The sequence below is a fragment of the Oncorhynchus nerka genome, linkage group LG18 (genome assembly GCF_034236695.1).
Source record: "Oncorhynchus nerka isolate Pitt River linkage group LG18, Oner_Uvic_2.0, whole genome shotgun sequence".
Taxonomy (NCBI): domain Eukaryota; kingdom Metazoa; phylum Chordata; class Actinopteri; order Salmoniformes; family Salmonidae; genus Oncorhynchus; species Oncorhynchus nerka.
This window is the reverse complement of record NC_088413.1, coordinates 17,611,057-17,637,665: the sequence shown is the minus strand read 5'-3', so window position 1 is coordinate 17,637,665 and position 26,609 is coordinate 17,611,057. Positions and strand designations below refer to the sequence as shown.

At 40.7% G+C, this 26,609-nt stretch overlaps 1 protein-coding gene across 2 annotated transcripts in view; it reads left to right on the top strand.

Moving 5' to 3' along the window:
* Positions 1-1,148: 1,148 nt before the first annotated feature.
* Positions 1,149-26,609, top strand: part of LOC115121406 (interferon-induced very large GTPase 1-like) — a 66,403-nt gene continuing 40,942 nt past the window's right edge. Inside the window, exons 1-4 of one of the 2 annotated variants that reach the window (XM_065003576.1) lie at positions 1,154-1,224; positions 7,393-7,424; positions 9,567-9,683; positions 21,019-21,265. In XM_065003576.1, coding sequence (XP_064859648.1) covers positions 21,156-21,265 — 110 coding nt within the window. In that variant the 5' untranslated portion in view covers positions 1,154-1,224; positions 7,393-7,424; positions 9,567-9,683; positions 21,019-21,155. Of the gene's footprint in view, positions 1,225-7,392; positions 7,425-9,566; positions 9,684-21,018; positions 21,266-26,609 lie in introns of both variants that reach the window. The other variant, XM_065003575.1, reaches the window with a different exon arrangement.

Sequence of the window (26,609 nt, the reverse complement as noted above, 5' to 3'; positions counted from 1 at the left end):
TTTGTGTCAAGTTATTTATGCTAAACAGTTTCCCGTGTGTATCGAGATCCACTATCCAAAGGACATCCAGCCAACTTGACAGAACTGTGGGAAGCATTGGAGACAACATGGGCCAGCTTCCCTGTGGAACGCTTTCAACACCATGCCCAGACGAATTGAGGCTGGGGGGGCAACTCAATATTAGGAATTTGTCCTTAATGTTTTGTACACTGTATATCAGGCAATGTTCTGACTTTGATTCGTGTCTCTGCTTTGCCTGTACCTGTTTAATGCTAGTTAAATAAAGGTTAAATAAAAAATAAAACATGTAACGCTTTAGAACAAGCCACTACACCAATGAGGTGTTTCAAGAGGCTGAGAGAGGGAAGTAGTAAACAAGGTGAATGCTGTGTACAATGAGAGTCTGTAACATTACCATCTGTCATTGTTTTGACTGGTTGGTTGGTTGATTTACAGTTCGTCTAAGGACTATCTAATGGACACATTCTAATGGTTTACACACTTTAGAGGAATTATAAACCAACCTCAACAATATAAAATTAATGTATGTTAAATAACTAAATTCCATATTTTGTTCAGTTTCTTTGTGTCTATTCCTGTAAACCACTCCCCGCACCCACCCGGGGAAACATCGCAGCACCCCCACCCCCAAACTACTTCCGGTGGCTATGGTCTCTAACTCTGAAAGCGTCTTTTCACTCCTTTCATTTCTGCTGTCTCTGCTATAACGGCTCAGGACCCATCAGCTCTACAAAGTCCTATGTCGTCACCTAGAGGAACAAATGAGTAATTACAACTGTAACAGGAACGTCAAAAACCCGATAAGAATACTGTATGTTTTCTGAGCTACGTTTGTTTGTATTTTCACTGATTTTAATAACCACGAGCTGAAGACACATTCCCACATCATTAAATAATTTGAATGAACAATAAATATTTTATTAATAGAGTTTGCGGCGTATGCCGATGCCAAGATGTATCAGATGTTTAGTGTTATTTACATGTTTTTAATACATTTGACCCTATCAATATTTTGACACGACAAACATTTCAAATATTAGAACTACACATTCTGCCTTTATAAAAAAACAGGTCTACGTTTTCTAAGCGGGAGTCGTTTGTCGAAGTTCTTTCCTGTTAGAAACTGAAAGTAAATTCGACAACTTTTCTCTCTTTCTGTGGCTTCACCCAGGTTGTTCGACTTGCAAGACAGCAGGAGAAATGGTAGGTTCATGTTTTTATTATTAAAGTCAGGTGTAAGATTCTTTGATAATCAATTATTATTTAACTCAACGAAACTTGCTTTTAATAAAGACCTGATTTTTCAACTTCTTTCTAATAAATGGCAAGTAAATAAATCTAGTACCCCACTAGGCCAACTAGCATAATGGCGAAGTGCGCACAAGGAAGACCACGAAAAGTGTTTTCTTTTACACAGCTACCTGACGCAGAGATGTAAGCAATTGAGCAGATATATTAATATATGTATCCTAAAATAAGACATACTTATGTAGAAAGAAACAATATACAATATTTCTGCACACTTTTGAGGAAGTAACACTGTACCCAAATGAACGGTGAGTCTAGTATGTTGGTATTTGTTGCTTACTGCATACATTTGTTGTAAACAGTACCTTTCTAAATAGTATATAGTACGATTAGTAGTACCCATTACGTAGTTTTAGTAAGTAGTAGGCAATATGGATTTCGGGCGAGGCCGATGGCTCCCTGGTGGAGCTGCTAACCGTCAAACCTGACCAAATAGATGCGTAAAAAGCGTTTGGGGACATAGAGATAGATAGAGGGCTCATTTTTGTATCTGTGCCATTCATTATAGCGTTTGTTCCAAAATGGGCAAGGACTTGGCTAGAAGGCATACATCTTTTGTCAAATTAACGTTTTGGCTAACCCCTTTTCTAACTGTAACCTAATTATTCTAACCTGCTATGTTAATTCTCCTAACCTGCTATGAAAAGTCAAATCTGATGGTAATTTGACAAAAGCTGGATTGTCAAGCAACGCCATTATATCAAATGTTATTGGTCACATACACATATTTAGCAGATGTTATTGCGGATGTAGTGAAATGCTTGTGTTCCTAGCTCCAACAGTGCAGTAATATCTAACAATACACAGAAATGTAAAAGTAAATGAATGGAATTAAGAAATATTAGGACGGGCAATTAGGTCTGAGTCCAGAATATAAATATATATGGGATGTATTGACATTATGGACAGTATACTACATATTCTATCCATATGTCTGAAGAATAGGTAGGACAGCATAGTATATGTACAGCAATAGTTGAATAGGATAGACTTGACTAGATTACAGTATATACATAGTAGAGGTCGACCGATTATGATTTTTCAACGCCGATACCAATTATTGGAGGACCAAAAAAGCCAATACCGTTTAATCGGCCGATTTTTATTTTTTATTTGTAATAATGACAATTAGAACAATACTGAATTAACACTTATTGTAACTTAATATAAAACATCAATAAAATCAATTTAGCCTCAAATAAATAATGAAATATGTTCAATTTGGTTTAAATAATGCAAAAACAAAGTGTTGGAGAAGAAAGTAATATGTGCCATGTAAAATATGTGCCATGTAAGAAAGCTAACGTTTCAGTTCCTTGCTCAGAACATGAGAACATATGAAAGTTGGTGGTTCCTTTTAACATGAGACTTCAATATTCCAAGGTAAGAGGTTTTAAGTTGTAGTTATTATAGGAATTATAGGACTATTTCTCTCTATACCATTTGTATTTCATATACCTTTGATTATTGGATGTTCTTATAGGCACTTTAGTATTGCCAGTGTAACAGTATAGCTTCCGTCCCTCTCCTCGCCCCTACCTGGGCTCGAACCAGGAACACATCGACAACAGCCACACTCGAAGCATCGTTACCCATCGCTCCACAAAAGCCGTGGCCCTTGCAGCCCAAGGGGAATAACTACTCCAAATCTAAAAGCGAGTGACATTTGAAACAGTATTAGCGCACACCCAGCTAACTTGCTAGCCATTTCACATTGGTTACACCAGCCATTAGGCTGATAGGCTTGAAGTCATAAACAGCGCTGTGCTTGCGAAGCGCTGCTGGCAAAACGCACGAAAGTGCTGTTTGAATGAATGATTACGGGCCTGCTGCTGTTCAGTGAGACTGCTCTATCAAATCAGACTTAATTATAACACAATAACACACATAAATACGAGCCTTTGGTCATTAATATGATAGAATCCGGAAACTATAATTTAGAAAACAAAACGTTTATTATATTATATATTATGAAATACGGAACCGTTCGGTATTTTATCTAACGGGTGGCATCCCTAAGTCTAAATATTCTTGTTACATTGCACAACCTTCAATGCATTACATTTAACATTTAAGTCATTTAGCAGACGCTCTTATCCAGAGCGACTTACAACATTAACAGGAGAGGTCTAGATACTACAATGTTAACAGATTAACAGGAGAGGTCTAGATAATACAATGTTAACAGATTAACAGGAGAGGTCTAGATACTACAATGTTAACAGATTAACAGGAGAGGTCTAGATACTACAATGTTAACAGATGAACAGGAGAGGTCTAGATACTACAATGTTAACAGGATTAACAGGAGAGGTCTAGATACTACAATGTTAACAGATTAACAGGAGAGGTCTAGATACTACAATATTAACAGGAGAGGTCTAGATACTACAATGTTAACAGATTAACAGGAGAGGTCTAGATAATACAATGTTAACAGATTAAGAGGAGAGGTCTAGATACTACAATATTAACAGGAGAGGTCTAGATACTACAATGTTAACAGATTAACAGGAGAGGTCTAGATACTACAATGTTAACAGATTAACAGGAGAGGTCTAGATAATACATTGTTAACAGATTAACAGGAGAGGTCTAGATAATACAATGTTAACAGATTAAGAGGAGAGGTCTAGATAATACAATGTTAACAGATTAACAGGAGAGGTCTAGATAATACAATGTTAACAGATTAAGAGGAGAGGTCTAGATACTACAATATTAACAGGAGAGGTCTAGATACTACAATGTTAACAGATTAACAGGAGAGGTCTAGATACTACAATGTTAACAGATTAACAGGAGAGGTCTAGATAATACAATGTTAACAGATTAAGAGGAGAGGTCTAGATACTACAATGTTAACAGATTAACAGGAGAGGTCTAGATAATACAATGTTAACAGATTAACAGGAGAGGTCTAGATACTACAATATTAACAGGAGAGGTCTAGATACTACAATATTAACAGATTAAGAGGAGAGGTCTAGATACTACAATATTAACAGGAGAGGTCTAGATACTACAATGTTAACAGATTAAGAGGAGAGGTCTAGATACTACAATGTTAACAGATTAACAGGAGAGGTCTAGATAATACAATGTTAACAGATTAACAGGAGAGGTCTAGATAATACAATGTTAACAGATTAAGAGGAGAGGTCTAGATACTACAATGTTAACAGATTAACAGGAGAGGTCTAGATACTACAATGTTAACAGATTAAGAGGAGAGGTCTAGATACTACAATGTTAACAGATTAACAGGAGAGGTCTAGATACTACAATGTTAACAGATTAACAGGAGAGGTCTAGATACTACAATGTTAACAGATTAACAGGAGAGGTCTAGATACTACAATGTTAACAGATTAACAGGAGAGGTCTAGATACTACAATGTTAACAGATTAACAGGAGAGGTCTAGATACTACAATGTTAACAGATTAACAGGAGAGGTCTAGATAATACAATGTTAACAGATTAACAGGAGAGGTCTAGATACTACAATGTTAACAGATTAACAGGAGAGGTCTAGATACTACAATGTTAACAGATTAACAGGAGAGGTCTAGATACTACAATGTTAACAGATTAACAGGAGAGGTCTAGATACTACAATGTTAACAGATTAAGAGGAGAGGTCTAGATAATACAATGTTAACAGATTAAGAGGAGAGGTCTAGATACTACAATGTTAACAGATTAACAGGAGAGGTCTAGATAATACAATGTTAACAGATTAAGAGGAGAGGTCTAGATACTACAATGTTAACAGATTAACAGGAGAGGTCTAGATACTACAATGTTAACAGATTAACAGGAGAGGTCTAGATAATACATTGTTAACAGATTAACAGGAGAGGTCTAGATAATACAATGTTAACAGATTAAGAGGAGAGGTCTAGATAATACAATGTTAACAGATTAACAGGAGAGGTCTAGATACTACAATATTAACAGATTAAGAGGAGAGGTCTAGATAATACATTGTTAACAGATTAACAGGAGAGGTCTAGATAATACAATGTTAACAGATTAAGAGGAGAGGTCTAGATAATACAATGTTAACAGATTAACAGGAGAGGTCTAGATAATACATTGTTAACAGATTAACAGGAGAGGTCTAGATAATACAATGTTAACAGATTAAGAGGAGAGGTCTAGATAATACAATGTTAACAGATTAACAGGAGAGGTCTAGATACTACAATGTTAACAGATTAACAGGAGAGGTCTAGATACTACAATGTTAACAGATTAACAGGAGAGGTCTAGATAATACAATGTTAACAGATTAACAGGAGAGGTCTAGATACTACAATATTAACAGATTAACAGGAGAGGTCTAGATACTACAATGTTAACAGATTAACAGGAGAGGTCTAGATACTACATTGTTAACAGATTAACAGGAGAGGTCTAGATACTACAATGTTAACATATTGTAGTATCTAGACCTCTCCTGCCAATCCGCCAACACCGTAGTATCTAGACCTCTCCTGCCAATATTAACAGATTAACAGGAGAGGTCTAGATACTACAACATCAACAGATCAACAGGAGAGGTCCAGATACCACAATATTAACAGATTAACAGGAGAGGTCTAGATACTACAATATTAACAGATTAACAGGAGAGGTCTAGATACTACAATGTTAACAGATTAACAGGAGAGGTCTAGATACTACAATGTTAACAGATTAACAGGAGAGGTCTAGATAATACAATGTTAACAGATTAACATTACATTTAAGTCATTTAGCAGACGCTCTCATCCAGAGCGACTCACAACATTAACAGGAGAGGTCTAGATACTACAATGTTAACAGATTAACAGGAGAGGTCTAGATACTACAATGTTAACAGATTAACAGGAGAGGTCTAGATACTACAATGTTAACAGATTAACAGGAGAGGTCTAGATAATACAATGTTAACAGATTAACAGGAGAGGTCTAGATACTACAATGTTAAGTTAGAGAAGTGCTTCCGCTGTGGGAATAAAATCAGCGGACATTTCAAGTGCACCACGTATAGTTTTTGATAAAACTCAAACTTTCATTAAAATTTACATACAATATACTGAATTAAAGCTACACTCGTTGTGAATCTATTCACCAAGTCAGATTTGTAAAATGCTTTTCGGGGAAAGCATGTGAAGCTTTTATCTGGTACCATGCACCCTCAAAAAATACTTCAACTTCACCTAACGACAGATTTTGCGTTAGCGTCACAAACGAAAAGGCTGGAATAAAATATAAAACATTTATTACCTTTGACGAGCTTCTTTCTTGACACTCCTAGATGTCCCATAAACATCATTTAGGGTCTTTTTTTCGATTAAATCGGTCCATATATAGCCTAGATATCGAGCTAGGAATACTTGTCTCTGTAGGATGTCATAATTACGTAAAATTCTGGCAAATTAGTTCGCAATGAGCCAGGCAGCCCAAACTGTTGCATAAACCATGACTCTGCGTGCAATGAACGCAAGATAAATGACACAATTTCACCTGGTTAATATTGCCTGCTAAACTGGATTAGTAGTTATAACTAGTGATTATGATTGATTGTTTTTTATAAGATAAGTTTAATGCTGGCTAGCAATTTACCTTGGCTTCTACTACATTCACGTAACAGGCAGGCTACTCGTGGAGTGCAATGTTTAGAGCGTTGGACTAGTTAACTGTGCGGTTGCAAGATTGAAACCCCTAAGCTGACAAGGTGAAAATCTGTCGTTCTGCCCCTGAACAAGGCAGTTAACCCACCGTTACTAGGCAGTCGTTGAATAAATAATAAATATTTTATTAATAGAGTTTGCGGCATATGCCGATGCCAAGATGTATCAGATGTTTAGTGTTATTTACATATGTTTTTAATACATTTGACCCTATCAATATTTTGACACCACAAACATTTCAAATATTAGAACTACACATTCTGCCTTTATAAAAAAACAGGTCTACGTTTTCTAAGCGGGAGTCGTTTGTCGAAGTTCTTTCCTGTTAGAAACTGAAAGTAAATTAGACAACTTTTCTCTCTTTCTGTGGCTTCACCCAGGTTGTTCGACTTGCAAGACAGCAGGAGAAATGGTAGGTTCATGTTTTTATTATTAAAGTCAGGTGTAAGATTCTTTGGGAATCAATTATTATTTAACTCAACGAAACTTGTTACATTGTACAACCTTCAATGTATGTCATAATTACGTAAAATTCTGGCAAATTAGTTCGCAATGAGCCAGGCAGCCCAAACTGTTGCATAAACCATGACTCTTGTTGATGATGGGATATGTAGATAGGGCGAGTCGGTCAAGGATCGATTCGGACAAGGTGGTAAATTGTATGACAAGCGACAGTTTATTCAGAGTAAAGATATCTGGTACAACGTATACGGGCTCATTCATTTGGCTCACAAGGAACCAGCAGAAAAAAAGCCCCGATAACAGATTGCAAGCATGTTATGTACAGTAAAGAAAGTGGGTTGAGTCTGGAAGTCCCGGTCTTTTGGTTGGCCACAGTTGAGGTGTTGTCTTCTTGGATTGGTCCTGTTGAGCCGTCCGTCGTTCCTCCGGGTCTCGTCGTGTCGTTCTCAGTCACACAATGTTCGGCTAGGAAGGAGATTGTGTGTGTGTGCTTGTGTCTGCAAGTCAAGGCTGTCTCTTCCTCCCAATGTGTGGGTGTATGTCTTATCTGTGTGTCCTCGGCAGTTAGTGTGTGTATGTGTGTGTGCTGTGTGTGTGGGTGTGGGAGATATCCTGTATGGGACCTAACATGTTTTACTGTGAAAATACGTTGTCTCAGTTATAGCAATGTGATAGCAGTAAGCTGGTCATTTGCATAAGAAATAGCACTTCCTTACAAATCCCTCTCTTCACATCTCCCCAGAGATGTGACACAACCTAACCAGATCCAGACACAAAAAGAAAACTTTTCCCAGAAGGAAAAGTTTTGTGATTCCCTCTCTTCACATCTCCTAAGAGATGTGACATAAACTAGGCAAGTCAGGCGGAATGGTCCACATGCCCCCTCTTCCCAATTCAGAAGAGGCACGACATAGAATGGAGAAGCTCAAAAAGCAGTAAAAGCAACGGGATCCTCCTCCTCATATTCGGGTTCCGTATCCCCTAAAAGGGGAAACATCTGGGAAGGGCTTGCTGGGTCAATGGCCTTAGATATAACTCTAGTAGTGAGTGAGCGAATACACGGAATGCAACAGCAGCCGCACAACACTAAAATGGCTGCAAAAACTGAAAGATGGGTCTCATGCTCCATACCGTTATCTCGCACCTGGCTCCTGTTATCTAACAAAAGACTGCTTGTTCTCGCAACCCCACGCTCTGAATGTGCCCTCCCTTCTGTATTTTTCCAGCATGAGAAAGTCCCCTGGCCCTGACACTTTTAACAATGTTTCAAGTCAGCTATGTTGCATAACACTTACATACATCAACACAAGCCAACAGCAGATAATATTCAATCATATATATGGTAATGGCTATAATGTAAAACACAGGATCCAACAATCCCTCTTTTGACACCCGCTAGGGTGTGAACAAAAATTCAGCAATGAATCATATAACAGTTACAAAGTTTAAAATACCTTCATGTCCTCCATTCGATCCCACTATGTACTAGATTGGCTACCAGCCACCTAGGAACTTACAACCCTCATGTCAAAAGAGAACAACAGCTCATTCAAAAACAGGACAAAAGAAAATGGTGTGAAATTTAAGTCCCCCTTTTGACACCCGCTAGGGTGTCACTCATTATCCTTTATTTTAGCAGTCCCAACATAGTAATATGTTAATAGCATTTCATGAAAATAATAAAAAGTTTATTATTAATAAAACATAATTATTATTATTTTTTTTTTTTTTACAGAAAAACAGAAAATAAAAATCAACCAAGAAAAAATAAAAATCAAGTGATATATGCTTATGTCTCCCCCTGTTGACAAAAACAGGATAAGACTTTATTGTTTATTGACATGTAAGATGTAGGATAAAACTTTGGTCATGGAAAACAGAGTAAAGAATTATTATAAACCATCTGGTCCTCTCAGCTACTCCTATCCTGTACCAGGTGGGCTCCTTGCCACCCAGGGACTCTAAACCTTCACAACAGGGAGAACAAACATACTGGAAAGAAAACCTATCATAAAAATGTATAACAAGGAACTGTGGTGGTGTAAATTTTATTCTACTACCTCACCCACAGCATACCATGTGTCATCCTCAGTCAGTCCCATCCTCCCCTGAAAGCATGCTTCAGTATCAGCATCTCCAACTGGAGCATCAAGCAACGGCATCATGCCTGAAGCCTTCACCACATCTGTAACAGACTTCTTAAAACACGGTATGATGCAAGCAGCACATCACATCAATAACAAATAATACAAGAATTAGGGTCAGAAATCCAGTAACCACCATACCAGTGTACTTACCTAACCAGGCTCCCAACTCATTTGAACAGTCAGACTCCTCCACCCCCGCCACGGTCCTCATCTTAGCAGATAGTGCATCAAGCCCATTAACAATTGGATGACGGATCATCACCCAACTGAACTCTGGCAATGCAAATGCGCTCACTAAATGCTAATAGTATTAGTTAAAACTCAAAAGTTCATTAAAATACACATGCAGGGTTGACAAAGCTCCATTGTGAATCCAGGCAACAAGTCAGATTTTTAAAATGCTTTTCGGTGAAAGCATGAGAAGCTATTATCTGATAGCATGTAACACCCTCAAAAACCAAGCGGGGACCGTTCCAAAATAATTAGCATTCATGCTCACAAACCGCACAATAAAATAGAAAACATTCATTACCTTTCACCATCTTCTTTGTTGGCACTCCTAGATGTCCCATAAACACTATTTGGGTCTTTATTTCAAAATCATCCATATAAAGCCTAGATATCGTTATATGTAGACTGTGTGATAAACCTTCATAGTTTCAAAACGTAACGTCATTTTTTTAAATTCAAAAAGTCCACTAAACTTTCACAAAACACTTGAAGCTACGTTTGTAATGCAACTTTAGGTATTAGTAAACGCTAATAAGCCTAAAATTCATCAGGAGGCGATGTAAAGATCATTAGCTGTCCGTCTGGAAAAATGTCCGGCTAGAAACTCAAACAAAATATCCGGTCCTAGACCTGAGGAGATACGGTGCCCTGCATGTGTTTGACCAGAAAAAAACTCGAAGGGTGACAAGACTCTAGACACTGTGTGGAAGCTGTAGGTACTGCAACCTCAGTCAATTAATTGTGGTTCACCTTTATCAATGGGTTCAAGTAGCGCATGGATATATTTTCCCATTTTCAGTGATCAGTTTTTCCTGTGCTTTTCGACCCCAATGCTCTTCTGGAAAGCCACAGCAGATGATTTAACCAGTTTTATAAACGTCTGAGTGTTTTCTATCCACACAGACTAAGCAAATGCATATACTATATTCCTGGCATGAGTAGCAGGGCGCTGAAATGTTGCGCGATTTTTAACAGAATGTTCAAAAAAGTAGAGGGTCGACTTAAGAGGTTAAGGGCCTTAGATATACTACCATCTGGACTGGTATTATTAGGAATATACGTGCAACATTGTTTACCGAACATCTTGCAGACGCCCCCCTGACTGGCAAGAAGCATATCCAAGGCAAGTCTATTCTGTCTGGAAACCCCAGATGTGGCCTCAAGCTGTTCAGACATACCAGTGAGTGCATCACGGGAGTAATTCACAAAACGCTGTTGATTATAGTAGATATAATTAATCCATGCAGTCTGTCTAGCATCCACTATGGCTGGACCCATAATAGGTAGTAAGTGCCAGAGTCCATCATTCCTACCCAAGGCCTGAAACTCATGAGGAACCCCCACTGGCACTCCCAACAGGTTAGTGTGTATGTCAACTACATCCTCTGTCCATGGAGCACTACGTCTATGTCTCCCATGGGATGGAATGTTTTCAGGCCCCCTGGATACAGAACCCAACAGCTGTTCAGCAGTAACATCAACAATGGTCAGTGGAATTATCAAACTGGTCAGACCACACGTACCTTGCCATTCTCCTCTAAGAATGGGTCTCAGCACTCTTTTGGCTCCACACATCCACCACACATCAGCCAGACCACTAGTTTGGTTTAGGCCTGTAACTGGCCAAGTGGAATTAATGGTTATGTTACTACTGCAATCAGCTTCAGGCAATCTCCCATAATCAATGCCATTACCTGTACCCGTGATGCAACTGTAATTGCCCTCATATGCCTCAACACCCCAAGAGGCCCGATGAGGAGGTACTGCAGGAAACACAAGGCTCAAAGAGGAACAGAGGGTTGAATTGGGCTTAACCTGGTAAAAACTTCTCAGAATACACAACCACCCCTCTCCTTCTCCTACAGCAAATGGGTGTGTAGCCAGAACAGGTCTAGCATGACTACAAATAATGCAGTCCTTTCTTCTCAGGGTTTTAGCTGTGTACCTCATATAAGACAGCCACAAATTGTCCCTACCATCAAAACCAGTCTCAGTGCCTAATTGATCAATAGCCGAATAGTCCCTAACATTAATTACCTGAATGGTATTTTTAACACAGTGGTGGTAGGTGGCAGGTTCGGTCCAGGGGTGGTAGAGGAGTGTGTCTGGTTCGTCTGGGACCTCTGGTTTTGGCAGCACCTTAATAGAAAACACACCCATCATGTCTGTCCTCGTCCTTTGTAGTCCGAGGGTGTAAGTGCCTGCATCAGAGAGCTTAATAGTTTTGATGGTTAGTAGGATTTCATCACCTTTACAAAGTTCAACAGTGCTCCCAGGTTTTCCCCATATCATGGAAAACCTATCCACCTTTGTGGGATCCCCTATGCTATAAGGATACCCTCTTCTCCAATCCTAGAACTGTCCGAAGTCGGTTATCATGTAATCTCTACTCTAACTTCCTGTCTACCCAGATCTAGGGATCTCTTATGCTTATTTTGGAACAAAATCCTCATCGTCTAAACCATGGGTCAAATTACCACTCTCCGCATACTCAAGTAGGAAGTGCTGTATCAGGAATATGTCACCCACGATAAGACAGCTCAGACGAACAGCTTCCATTTGAAGCCCCACCCTTTCCCCAAGAACACATCACTTAGCAAGAGCCAGACACATCTTCACTTCTATGAACAAAAACAGGGGTGACAGGACAGGGAGGGTTACTTCATTCGAGAGATGGCCCCCGGAATTCTGTTAATTCCAGTTCTCCTCCCGAACACTGTTTATTGTTCGACAGCGGAAGTGTCTTACCCTCCCGCCGTGCGATATGAATCTGGGTAGCTCTTTCAGCTAGCTGTCACCAGGAGCCCTTGGTATGGTCCCCAAGCCTCTGGGACTGGATTGAGTGACTTCACCTGTAGTTCACCTGTAATGCATAAAATCCTGGACATACAGGCTTGGTTAACAAACAATTTCTCATATGTTTTATCTGATTATATCTTTAACTTCTATGTCCATTTGTTAGCTACATTTTTAAAAAATGATTAGTTTCTTATCCAATAGGCCCCATCCTATCCTAGACCACAATTTACCCATCCCCCTTTTGATACCTGGCTCTGCCCAGGTAACAACCTTACCTACTCTAAATAATGACTTAGGTAAGATTAGTATATTATCCTTCTGTTCTGACATTATCATGTAGGAGCGCCCCCATCATTTTCCACATGTCCAACTCTCTCCCCTGTCTCCACTCAGCAACTGCTATCTTTGCCTGTCCTGGCTCCCCTTCCAAAACCTCTCCTCTGCTCTCCAACCTTCAAGGCCTCTGCAGTGCGGGGGAGGGCCCCTCCGCCTGCCTTTTCCCCTATCTGTCTTAAATACCCAGCCATTAGACACACACACACAACTGTGATAAACGTGCACTGTCCCTTTAACATAAAATCCTCAGCCTGCAATCCCCTCTGCGGGCCTTTCATTGTTCCCCATAATGAAAACAGATTCTAATGTTAGTATACCTTAACCTCCTGTTTAATTTCAGTGGTGTTATCTGAACAATCAAAACAAAATCAATAATCGGGAAGTACTTGTGTCAATTAATTAAAAGAACAAAATAAATCTACCTTATTTCTCAGCACTTGGTTAGAACACCACTCCCGTCTTACATCGACCACACCCGTCGCCCCGTACCTAGTGTATATCTTATCTATTACTCAGTGGCTCAATTAATGTTTAACGTAAGTATGTTCAGATGTTGATTATGTAATTCTACAATATTAGTATAGTTCAAACCTCATAATATAAATCTACACACAGAATTTTACGTTAATAGAGTTTAACACCTTTTCCAACAGTCATGCACACCCCCTCAATATTCTATGATATAACTCTCATCAGCCAGCCTGCGACTTTTTCAACATTCTCACCGGTACCGGCTCCAACTGAAATACCTAATGTACCACACTCGCTTGGTCCCCGACCTCATTCATACCGATATTAGTCCCCGACTGAATATCAAGCGTATTTCATGCACACGATTTGAGTCTCACAAATCTTCATTTACGCCAGTAAGCTTCAATTTACACCATACACACACAAATCTTCATTCTCCCCAGCAAGCAGACCAGTAGGAGATGCAATGGCCCCGCCTTCTGTCCATTCTCTGTACAGCTTCTCACCCCGTCTCCTCCACTCCTTGCCCTCTCTGCCTTCATTTAATTCTAGAGTGGACTTCAGCGTTCTCAACACCTTTTCCATTTCCAACGACATTCCATGTACACTACAATACTGCCAACAACCCACGCCTTTACTAAAACCCAAGGGGTACCCCTTCCCTACGGCCAAATCGGCCCCCAATTAGGTCTAAAGTAAGAACTCAATTATGCACTGTGGGTCCCCTAGGGTATTAAGAAGTCTAGTGTCCCCCGGATTATCACCTTTACTTCACTACCCCATGTACTTCACACACACCTATGCTTTGTTAGGACCTTAGAGAGACCCTTTCCCGAAGGCTAAATCGGTCTCAAGTCCGAGTAATCAATTTAAATATCCGTCATTCACACTTGGCCCTGCTTAATACATCACGTTCGCATCATATGGCTTTCTATTCGCACTTTGGTGATCACTCGTTACCCACCACTCATACATGTAGTCCCAGACTATCCAGTCACACTTTTATAATCAACTAGAATGAATCATACATGTAGTCACAGACTATCCATTCAAGCTTTGGTGGCCACCCGTTACCCACCATTCATACATGTAGTAAGTGTTCTCTGTCACCACCTACCAGCCAGGCATACTAGTACATCCCATACACAATGCACCATTAAGTATGGTTGATCAATAATAAAATTGCAGTTGCCAATGGAGATATTACTTTCTCAACTATTTTCCAATCTCACACATCATAATAGTTTAAATTTAGTAACTTACATCAAACAGGTGTCTCACAAAACTACATTTGGATAACTCCAATGTGCAGAACTTTAGTTTTTCACAACAGGTGTCTGCTTACCCTTTTTAGTTGACCGGTCAGGATTTGTGAGACACACCGTCCGACGACAGTACTGGCCAATCGGCTGGCACACCAATGTCCAGCGATGTCCTTTTACCAGATCACGTCGGGGTCACCATTTGTCATGTATTGTATGTTTTAGTAAATATATATGTATATTTTGACCAATTGAAATATATATTCAGACTAGTTGGATCTTTCGGTGAGGTATCCATTACTTCTTCCTCCTCCGTGGGGGTGGCCACTCCCATCATTTCTGTTTTTTTGTTCAGTTGTACCCTGCGTGTCTCTTCGATAGCCCAAGTTCCTATTTTTAGTTCAGCTTCTGCCCTTTCTCTCTGTTTAGTCCCTTCTTTCTTAAATAAGTGATTTTTGTTCTTTTCTGCCTCTTTATCTCTAGCTTCCTGCAGCGTCTCTCTTAACCCACATTCCATCGTACTCAGCTGAACCCCGGTTGGCGGCCCCCCTCCTAGATAACCTGCCTGTGTCCATTTTAACCTTAACCCCTCTCAAACCTTCTTTATAGACTTCCACTGTTCTTTTCCCCCTCAGATATTGTTCTCAATCTATCCCCTACTGTACTCAGACAGACCGGCCGCTACCGGTTTTAATGGATAGATTTACACAATAGAAATACAAATTAAATCTATCCCCTACTGTACTCAGACAGACCGCCTACGGTTTTAATGGATAGATTTACACAATAGAAATACAAATTAAATCTATCCCCTACTGTACACAGACAGACCGGCCGCTACCGGTTTTAATGGATAGATTTACACAATAGAAATACAAATTAAATCTATCCCCTACTGTACACAGACAGACCGGCCGCTACCGGTTTTAATGGATAGATTTACACAATAGAAATACAAATTAAATCTATCCCCTACTGTACACAGACAGACCGGCCTACGGTTTTAATGGATAGATTTACACAATAGAAATACAAATTAAATCTATCCCCTACTGTACTCAGACAGACCGCTACCGGTTTTAATGGATAGATTTACACAATAGAAATACAAATTAAATCTATCCCCTACTGTACACAGACAGACCGGCCGCTACCGGTTTTAATGGATAGATTTACACAATAGAAATACAAATTAAATCTATCCCCTACTGTACTCAGACAGACCGGTCGCTACCGGTTTTAATGGATAGATTTACACAATAGAAATACAAATTAAATCTATCCCCTACTGTACATAGACAGACCGGCCGCTACCGGTTTTAATGGATAGATTTAATACCACATATTTTTACTTCACTATCGTTAACTTGTCATTCGTATATATACATTTAGTCAAGAATTCATACTCACTCGGTCATACTGATCAAAATTTGGATAGACTATACGACAATATGCAAAGTTTGATTTAACAGGTTTTGCTTACCTTGTTTAAGGTCGACCCTTGTGATCAGTTTCCCGAGTTGAGCAGAATTGTTGTCCTCCCCCGAATGTCTTCACCTGTCCTCCGCGAACCGTCCTTTCACCAATTCGCCCCCTCACACCCACATCAACCACTCTGGACTGGGTTGTTAGTTAAACATCACTCTGCTACCATTTCTGTTGATGATGGGATATGTAGATAGGGCGAGTCGGTCAAGGATCGATTCGGACAAGGTGGTAAATTGTATGACAAGCGACAGTTTATTCAGAGTAAAGATATCTGGTACAACGTATACGGGCTCATTCATTTGGCTCACAAGGAACCAGCAGAAAAAAAGCCCCGATAACAGATTGCAAGCATGTTATGTACAGTAAAGAAAGTGGGTTGAGTCTGGAAGTCCCGGTCTTTTGGTTGGCCACAGTTGAGGTGTTGTCTTCTTGGATTGGTCCTGTTGAGCCGTCCGTCGTTCCTCCGGGTCTCGTTGTGTCGTTCTCAGTCACACAATGTTCGGCTAGGAAGGAGATTGTGTGTGTGTGCTTGTGTCTGCAAGTCAAGGCTGTCTCTTCCTCCCAATGTGTGGGTGTATGTCTTATCTGTGTGTCCTCGGCAGTTAGTGTGTGTAATGTGTGTGTGCTGTGTGTGTGGGTGTGGGAGCTATCCTGTATGGGACCTAACATGTTTTACTGTGAAAATATGTTGTCTCAGTTATAGCAATGTGATAGCAGTAAGCTGGTTATTTGCATAAGAAATAGCACTTCCTTACACTCTGCGTGCAATGAACGCAAGATAAATGACACAATTTCACCTGGTTAATATTGCCTGCTAAACTGGATTAGTTGTTATAACTTGTGATTACGATTGATTGTTTTTTATAAGATAAGTTTAATGCTAGCTAGCAATTTACCTTGGCTTCTACTGCATTTGCATAACAGGCAGGCTACTCGTGGAGTGCAATGTTTAGAGCGTTGGACTAGTTAACTGTGCGGTTGCAAGATTGAAACCCCTGAGCTGACAAGGTGAAAATCTGTCGTTCTGCCCCTGAACAAGGCAGTTAACCCACCGTTACTAGGCAGTCGTTGAAAATAAGAATGTGTTCTTAACTGACTTGCCTAGTTAAATAAAAAATATATATAAAAAAAAAGAAATCGGCGCCCAAAAGTACAGATTTCCGATTGTAATGAAAACTTGAAATCGGCCCCAATTAATCGGCCATTCCGATTAATTGGTCGACCTCTAATACGTATGAAATGGGTAAAACAGTATGTAAACATTATTAAAGTGTTCCATGTCTATGTACATCGGGCAGCATAAGTAACCAGGTGGTAGCCGGCTAGTGACGGTGACTAAGTTCAGGGCAGGGTACTGGGTGGAGGCTGGCTAGTGATGGCTATTTAAGTCTGATGGCCTTGAGATTGAAAAACAGCTTCTGTCTCTTGGTCCCAGTTTTGATGCACCTGTACTGACTGACTTCTCCTTCTGGATGATAGCACAGTGAACAGACCGTGGCACGGGTGGCTGAGGTCCTTGATGATCTTCTTGTAGATGTCCTGAAGGGCAGGTAGTTTGCTCCCAGTGATTTGTTGAACTGACCACACCACCATCTGGAGATCCCTGCGGTTGCGGACGGTGTAGTTGCCATAGCAGGTGGTGATACAGCTCAATAATGGTGCATCTGTAAAAGTTTGTGAGGGTCTTAAGGGCCAAGCCTAATTTCTTTAGGCTCTTGAGCATGAAGAGGTGATGTTGCGTCTCTGTGGGTGGACCATTTCAGATTGTCAGTAATGTGTACGCAGAGGAACTTGAAGATGTTCAACTTCTGCACCGTAGCCCCGTCGATGTGGATGGGGGCGTGCTACCCCCGCTGTTTCCTGAAGTCCACGATCAGCTCCTTTGTTTTGTTGACGTTGAGGTCATTTTCCTTGCACCACTCCACCAGGGCCCTCACCTCCTCCCTGTAGGCTGTCTCATCATTGTTGGTAATCAGGCCTACCACTTTCGTGCAATCTGCCAACTTTATAAATAGTTGTAGGCATGCGTGGCCACACAGTCATGGGTGAACAGGGAGTTTAGGAGGGGTCTGAGCATGCACCATTGTGTGCCCCTTGGTTTGAGGATCAGTGTGGTGGAGGTATTGTTGCCTGCCTTCACCACCTGGGGTGCGGCCCGTCAGGAAATTCAGTACCCAGGTGCAGAGGGCAGGATTCAGACCCAGGGCCCCCTTCACTTTTTCCACATTTTGTTACGTTCCAGCCTTATCCTAAAATTGATTAAATAGTTGTTTTCCTTTCATCAATCAACACACAATATACCACAAAGGTGAAGCAAAAACAGGTTTTTAGATTTTTTTGTGGATTTATTACAAATAAAAACTGAAATATTACATTTACATAAGTATTCATACCCTTTACTCAGTACTTTGTTGAAACACCTTTGGCAGCAATTACAGCATTTAGTCTTCTTCTTGGGTAAGACGCTACAAGCTTGGCACACCTGTATTTGGGGAGTTTCTCCCATTCTTCTCTGCAGATCCTCTCAATCTCTTGTCAGGTCGATGGGAATCGTCGCTGGTCTAGAGTTGTTGAAGGCAATCTCCATGTTGACGTAGTCAATTGGCTGACCCCTCCTGATGATCCGGTTGGACATGACTCCAACAGGGTCAACAGGAGGGATCAGCCAATGAAGTTGGAAGTCCCACCCAGTTGACTACATTAAAATGGTGGAAGACCTCAATGGTGCTGCACATGCTAATGTATCCTTTTGGCTTCTAGAGGCCTCTATCAAATCAAATGTTATTAGTCACATGCTCTGAATACCAGAGGTGTAGACCTTACAGTGAAATGCTTACTTACAAGCCCTAACCAACAGTTTAAAACAGCTTAAAAAATACAAGAATAAGAAATAAACGTAACAAGTAATTAAAGAGCAGCATTAAAATAACAATAGCAAGACTATATACAGGGGGTACCGGTTAGTTGAGGTAATTTAGGTAATATGTACATGTAGGTAGAGTTATTAACGTGACTATGCATAGATAACAGTATCAGTGGAATAAAAGAGGAGGGGCAATGAAAATAGTCTGGGTAGCCATTTGATTAGATGTTCAAGAGTCTTATAGCTTGGGGAAGCTGTTTAGAAGCCTCTTGGACCGGTACCGGTGCTGTTTGCTTATGGTGGAATACAGCTCATTGAGTGCGGTCTTAGTGCCAGCATTGGTCTGTGGTGGTATGTAGACAGCTACGAAAAATACAAGATGGAAACTCTAGGTATATAGTGTGGTCTACATCTTATCATGAGATGCTCTACCCCAGGTGAGCAAAACCTAGAGACTTCCTTACATATCGTGCAACAGCTGTTTACAAATATACATAGTCCGCCACCCCTTGTCTTTCCAGACGCCGCTGTTCTATCCTGCTGATACGGCTTATAACCAGCCAGTTGTATGTTGATAATGTCGTCGTTCAGCCACGACTCTGTGAAGCATAAGATATTACCGTTTTTAATGTCCCATTGATAGTTGAATCTTCCTCGTAGGTAATCATTTTTATTTTCTAATGATTGCACGTTAGCTAGTAGAACGGAAGGCAGAATGGGTTTATTCGATTGTCTATGAATTCTCAGAAGGCAGCCCGGCCTCCGCCCTCTTTTTCTCTGTCTTCTCTTCACGCAAATTACTGGGATTTGGGCCTGTTCACGGGAAAGCAGTATGTCCTTCATGTTGGGCTCATCAGACTCAAAGGAGAAAAAAAAGCTTCTGCTAGTTTGTGTTGCGTAATCCCAGTTCTGATGTCCAGAAGTTATTTTCGGTCATAAGAGACGGTAGCAACAACATTATGTACAAAATAAGTTACAAACAACGCAAAAAAAATAAAATAAACATAGTTGGTTAGGAACACGTAAAACGTCAGCCATCTTCTCCGGCGCCATCTTAGCACTGCTATAGTTGTCAGGTTTGGGTGTTGTGTCTAGAAGGGATACAGTTTATGTCAGAATTTACCATGATTTACATTTTTTGTAATAGGTTAGGAGAAATTACACAGCTGGTTAGGTAGTATAATTCATTTAGTAGGTTAGGACAAGTCAGGGGTAAGCCAAATAAAAATGTGATTCACATTAAAAAACAAGTATATATTTTATATATATAGAGTGGGGTAAAAAAGTATTTAGTCAGCCACCAATTGTGCAAGTTCTCCCACTTAAAAAGATGAGAGAGGCCTGTCATTTTCATCATAGGTACACTTCAACTATGACAGACAAAATGAGAAAAAAAATCCAGAAAATCACATTGTAGGATTTTTAATGAATTTATTTGCAAATTATGGTGAATAAAATAAAAACATTTATGTAGTTCTGTCATTGAGCTGTTGTCTATTAATGTTCTGTATTATGTTATGTTTCTTGTTTTGTGTGGACCCCAGGAATGGTCACAGCTAATGGGGATCCTAATAAAATACCAGGATGAGGTGTCTTGTTGAAAAGAATTTAAAGGGAAAAAAAACCTGCAGATACTATGCCATCCATTGAATGAGTTTGACACCCCTTCTATAGCCTGGGTGCCAGTTTGTTACTCGTTATGGAATTGTCATGCCAAACATTAGCAATGACACGGTGTACAATGAATAAAATGTTAACTAAATAGACTGGTACCCAGGCTACCAACAGGCAGCATCTTATGATAGTATTTTGGCATTGTATCTACCTCGATACAGTACATTGATTTGTTTTTATTTGTGTCATGTTTTTCACTCATTCATAATTTGTATGCTATTTGTGTATAAACCTTCTGGTTGTGTCAATATCTGGTACTTTTTTTATTTACAGATTGATATGGGACCAGACCAGTCCTCTTCAGGATTGTGAGGCCTCCTCTCTGAGAGTTATAATGAGTTATCATCAGATTGATATGGGACTAGACCAGTCCTCTTCAGGATTGTGAGGCCTCCTCTCTGAGTGTTAAAATGAGTTATCCACTGCCGGGACCTAAGAGGGGTGCCATTCCTAAAGAAAGACATAAGGACGAGTCTCCAAACAAGGGTCTTGGTAAAACCTTGGACCCTGATATTAAAAGGTTTGTGTGTGTGTGCGAGAGAGATAAACAGTGCTTATAGAAAGTCGACACCCCTTGAACTTTTTTCACAATTTGTTGCTTTACAAAGTAGGATTGAAATAAATCAAATCAAATGTTATTGGTCACATACATGTGGTTAGCAGATGTTAATGTGAGTGTAGCGAAATGCTTGTGCTTCTAGTTCCGACAGTGCAGTAACATCTAACAAGTAATCTAACAATTTCACAACTACTACCTTATACACACAAGTGTAAAAGGAAGAATAAGGATATGTACATATAAATATATGGACGAGCGCAGGCAAGATGTAGTAGATGGTATAGAGTACAGTATTTACATATGAGATGAGTAATGTAGGGTATGTAAACATTATATAAAGTGGCATTGTTTAAAGTGACTAGTGATACATTTATTACATCTAATTATGAATTATTAAAGTGGCTGGAGATTTGAGTCTGTATGTTGGCAGCAGCCACTCAATGTAAGTGCTGGCTGTTTAATAGTCTGATGGCCTTGAGATAGAAGCTGTTTTTCAGTCTTTCTGGATGATAGCAAGGTGTACAGGCAGTGGCTCGGGTGGTTGTTGTCCTTGATGATCTTTATGGCCTTCCTGTGACATCGGGTGGTGTAGGTGACCTGGAGGGCAGGTAGTTTTCCCCCGGTGATGTGTTGTGCTGACCTCACTACCCTCTGGAGAGCCTTACGGTTGTGGGCGGAGCAGTTGCCGTACCAGGCTGTGATACAGCCCGACAGGATGCTCTCGATTGTGCATCTGTAAAGGTTTGTGAGTGTTTTCGGTGACAAGCCACATTTCTTCAGCCTCCTGAGGTTGAAGAGGCGCTGTTGCACCTTCTGTGGGTGGACAATTGTGGGTGGACAATTTCTGTGTGGGTGGACAATTTCAGTTTGTCTGTGATGTGTACGCCAGGGAACTTAAAACTTTCCACCTTCCACTACTGTCCAGTCGATGTGGATATGGGGGTGCTCCCTCTGTTGTTTCCTGAAGTCCACAATCATCTCCTTTGTTTTGTTAACGTTGCGTGTGAGGTTATTTTCCTGACACCACACTCCGAGGGCCCTCACCTCCTCCCTTTAGGCCATCTCGTCGTTGTTGGTAATCAAGCCTATCACTGTAGTGTCGATTGCAAACTTGATGATTGGGTTGGAGGCATGCATGGCCATGCAGTCATGGGTGAACAGGCAGTACAGGAGAGGGCTGAGAACACACCCTTGTGGGGCTCCAGTGTTGAGGATCAGCGGGGTGGAGATATTTTTTCCTACCCTCACCACCTGGGGGCGGCCCTTCAGAAAGTCCAGGACCCAGTTGCACAGGGCGGGGTCGAGACCCAGTGTCTTAATGAAGAGTTTGGAGGGTATTATGGTGTTAAATGCTGAGCTGTAGTCGATTAACAGCATTCTTACATAGGTATTCCTCATGTCCAGATGGATTAGGGCAGTGTGCAGTGTGATTGCGATTGCATCGTCTGTGGACCTATTGGGTGATAAGCAGATTGGAGTGGGTCTAGGATATCAGGTAGGGTGTAGGTGATATGATCCTTGACTAGTCTCTCAAAGCACTTCATGATGACAGAAGTCATTGCTACGGGGCGATAGTCATTTAGCTCAGTTACTTTAGCTTTCTTGGGAATAGGAACAAGCCACATTTCTTGAAGCATGTGGGCACAGCAGACTGGGATAGGGATTGATTGAATATGTCCGTAAACACACCAGCCAGCTGGTCTGCGCATGCTCTGAGGACGCGGCTAGGGATGACGTCTGGGCCGGCAGCCTTGCGAGGGTTGACACGTTTAAATGTTTTACTCACGTTGGCCACGGTGAAGGAGAGCCTATAGGTTTTTGGTAGCGGGCTGTGTCAGTGGCACCGTATTGTTCTCAAAGCGACCAAAGAAGTTGTTTAATTTGTCTGGGAGCAAGACGTAGATTTTTTTGTTGTCATTGCTCTACACAAAGTACTCTAATGTCAAAGTGAAAATATGTATTTATTTTTATTAATAAATGTTTTATTAATAAAATATAGGTATTGGGTAAGTATTCACCAAATTTGTTTCGGCAAGCCTAAATGAGTTCAAAAGTCAAATTTGATTGACTAACCCTTCCTCTGTCCCTCATACTTACAACATTTTTAAGGTCCCTCAGTCAAGTATTGCATTTCAAGCACAGATTCAACTACAAAGCATCATGAAGAAGGGTAGTGATTGGTATATGGGTAACAGTAACAAATCAGACATCGAATATATATTTAACCATGGTCAAGTTAATAATTATGCTGTGGATGATGTATTAACACCCAGACACATCAAATATGCAGTCGTGATTCTGAACTGATCTGCAGGGATACTGAAAGGATACTGCTCAGGGATGTCATCATGAGGCGATTGGTGATTGTAAAACACCTACAGATGGTTCAACAACATTGTAGTGACTCACAATAACAACATAAAAAAAGAAACGTTCTCTCACTGCAACTGCGTTTATTTTCAGCAAACTTAACATGTGTAAATATTTGTATGAACATAAGATTCAACAAAAACTGAACAAGTTCCATAGACATGTGACTAACAGAAATTGAATAATGTGTCCCTGAACAAAGGGGCGTGGTCAAAACAAAAGTAACAGTCAGTATCTGGTGTGGCCACCAGCTGCAATAAGTACTGCAGTGCATCTCCTCCTCATGGACTGCATCAGATTTGCCAGTTCTTGCTGTGAGATGTTATCCCATTCTTCCAACAAGGCACCTGCAAGTTCCCGGACATTTCTGGGGGGAATGTCACCCATTGATCCAACAGGTCCCAGACATGCTCGATGGTATTGAGATCTGGGCTCTTCGCTGGCCATGGCAGAACCCTGACATTCCTGTCTTGCAGGAAATCACGCACAGAACGAGCAGTAAGGCTGGTGGCATTGTCATGCTGGAGGGTCATGTCAGGATGAGCCTGCAGGATGGGTACCACATGAGGGAGGATGATGTCTTCCCTGTAAAGCACTAAGTTGAGATAACCTGCAATGACAACAAGCTCAGTCCGATGATGCTGTGACACACTGCCCCAGACCAAGACGGACCCTCCACCTCCAAATCGATCCCGCTTCAGAGTACAGGCCTCGGTGTAACGCTCATTCCTTCGACGATAAACGCAAATCCGACCATCACCCCTGGTGGGACAAAATTGTGACTCACACTTTTTGCCAGTTCTGTCTGGTCCAGGACGGTGGGTTTGTGACGTTGTTGCAGGTGATGTCTGGTGAGGACCTGCCTTACAACAGGCCTACAAGCCCTCAGTCCAGCCTCTCTCAGCCTATTGCGGACAGTCTGAGCACTGATGGAGGGATTGTGCGTTCCTGGTGTAAATCGGGCAGTTGTTGTTGCCATCCTGTACCTGTTCCGCAGGTGTGATGTTCGAATGTACCGATCCTGTGTAGGTGTGGTTACACGTGGTCTGCCACTACGAAGATGATCAGCTGTCCGTCCTGTTTCCCTGTAGTGCTGTCTTAGGCATCTCACAGTACGTACATTGCAATTTATTGCCCTGGCCACATCTGCAGTCCTCATGCCTCCTTGCAGCATGCCTAAGGCCCGTTCACGCAGATGAGCAGGGACCCTGGGCATCTTTCTTTTGGTGTTTTTCAGATTCAGTAGAAAGGCCTCTTTAGTGTCCTAAGTTTTCATAACTGTGACCTTAATTGCCTACCGTCTGTAATCTGTTAGTGTCTTAACGACCGTTCTACAGGTGCATGTTCATTAATTGTGTATGGTTCACTGAACATGCATGGGAAACAGAGTTTAACCTCTAGCGTCGAGCAATCCTGTATCCGGGAGCGTAATCATAGCCTCAAGCTCATTACCATAACGCAACATTAACTATTCATGAAAATCGCAAATGAAATGAAATAAATATATTGGCTCACAAGCTTAGCCTTTTGTTAACAACACTGTCATCTCAGATTTTCAAAATATGCTTTTCAACCATAGCTACACAAGCATTTGTGTAAGAGTATTGATAGCTAGCATAGCATTAAGCCTAGCATTCAGCAGGCAACATTTTCACAAAAACAAGAAAAGCATTCAAATAAAATAATTTACCTTTGAAGAACTTCGGATGTTTTCACTGAGGAGACTCTCAGTTAGATAGCAAATGTTTAGTTTTTCCAAAAATATTATTTGTGTAGGAGAAATCGCTCCGTTTTGTTCATCGTTTGGCTAAGAAAAACCCCCGAAAATTCAGTCATTCCAACGCCAAACTTTTTTCAAAATTAACTCGTAGACAGAAACATGGCAAACGTTGTTTAGAATCAATCCTCGTGGTGTTTTTCACATATCTATTCGATGATAAGTCATTCCTGGCAGTTGGGTTTCTCCTCTGAAGAAAATGGAAAAATACACGCAGGTGGAGATAATACGCAATAATTGCAACGGAGGACACCAAGCGAGCACCTGGTAAATGTAGTCTCTTATGGTCAATCTTCCAATGATATGCCTACAAATACGTCACAATGCTGCAGACACCTTGGGGAAACGACAGAAAGTGTAAGCTCATTCCTTGCGCATTCACAGCCATATAAGGACACATTGGAAAACAGCGCCTTCAAAATCTGGGGCATTTCCGGTTTGAAATTTCATCTTGGTTTCGCCTGTAGCATCAGTTCTGTGGCACTCACAGATAATATCTTTGCAGATTTGGAAACGTCAAGAGAGTTTTCTTTCCAAAGCTGTCAATTATATGCATAGTCGAGCATCATTTCGTGACAAAATATCGCGCTTAAAACGGGAATGTTTTTTTATCCAAAAATTAAAAGAGCCCCCCCCTATATCAAAGAAGTTAACCTCACTAGGGTATGTGGGACTCTAGCATCCCATCTGGCCAACATCCAGTGAGATTGCAGAGCGCCAAATTCAAATACAGAAATGGTCATTATAATAATTCAGAACACAAAACATATTTTACATAGGTTTAAAGATGAACTTCTTGTTAATCCAACCACGGTGTCAGATTTATAAAATGCTTTTCGGCGAAAGCATACCTAGCCCAGAACATACCTAGCCCAGAACATAGCCCAGTTGACAAATTGTTACAAACAGTAACCAGCCAAGCAGAAGCGTTACAAAACTCAGAAATAGAGATAAAATTAATCCCTTACATTTACATTACATTTAAGTATTTAGCAGACGCTCTTATCCAGAGCGACTTACCTTTGATGATCTTCATATGGTGGCAATCAGAAGACATTCATTTACTCAAATGTTCCTTTTGTTCGATAAAAAGTATCTTTATATCCAAAAACCTCAGTTTTGTTTGCACGTTTTCTTCAGTAATCCACAGGCTCAAAC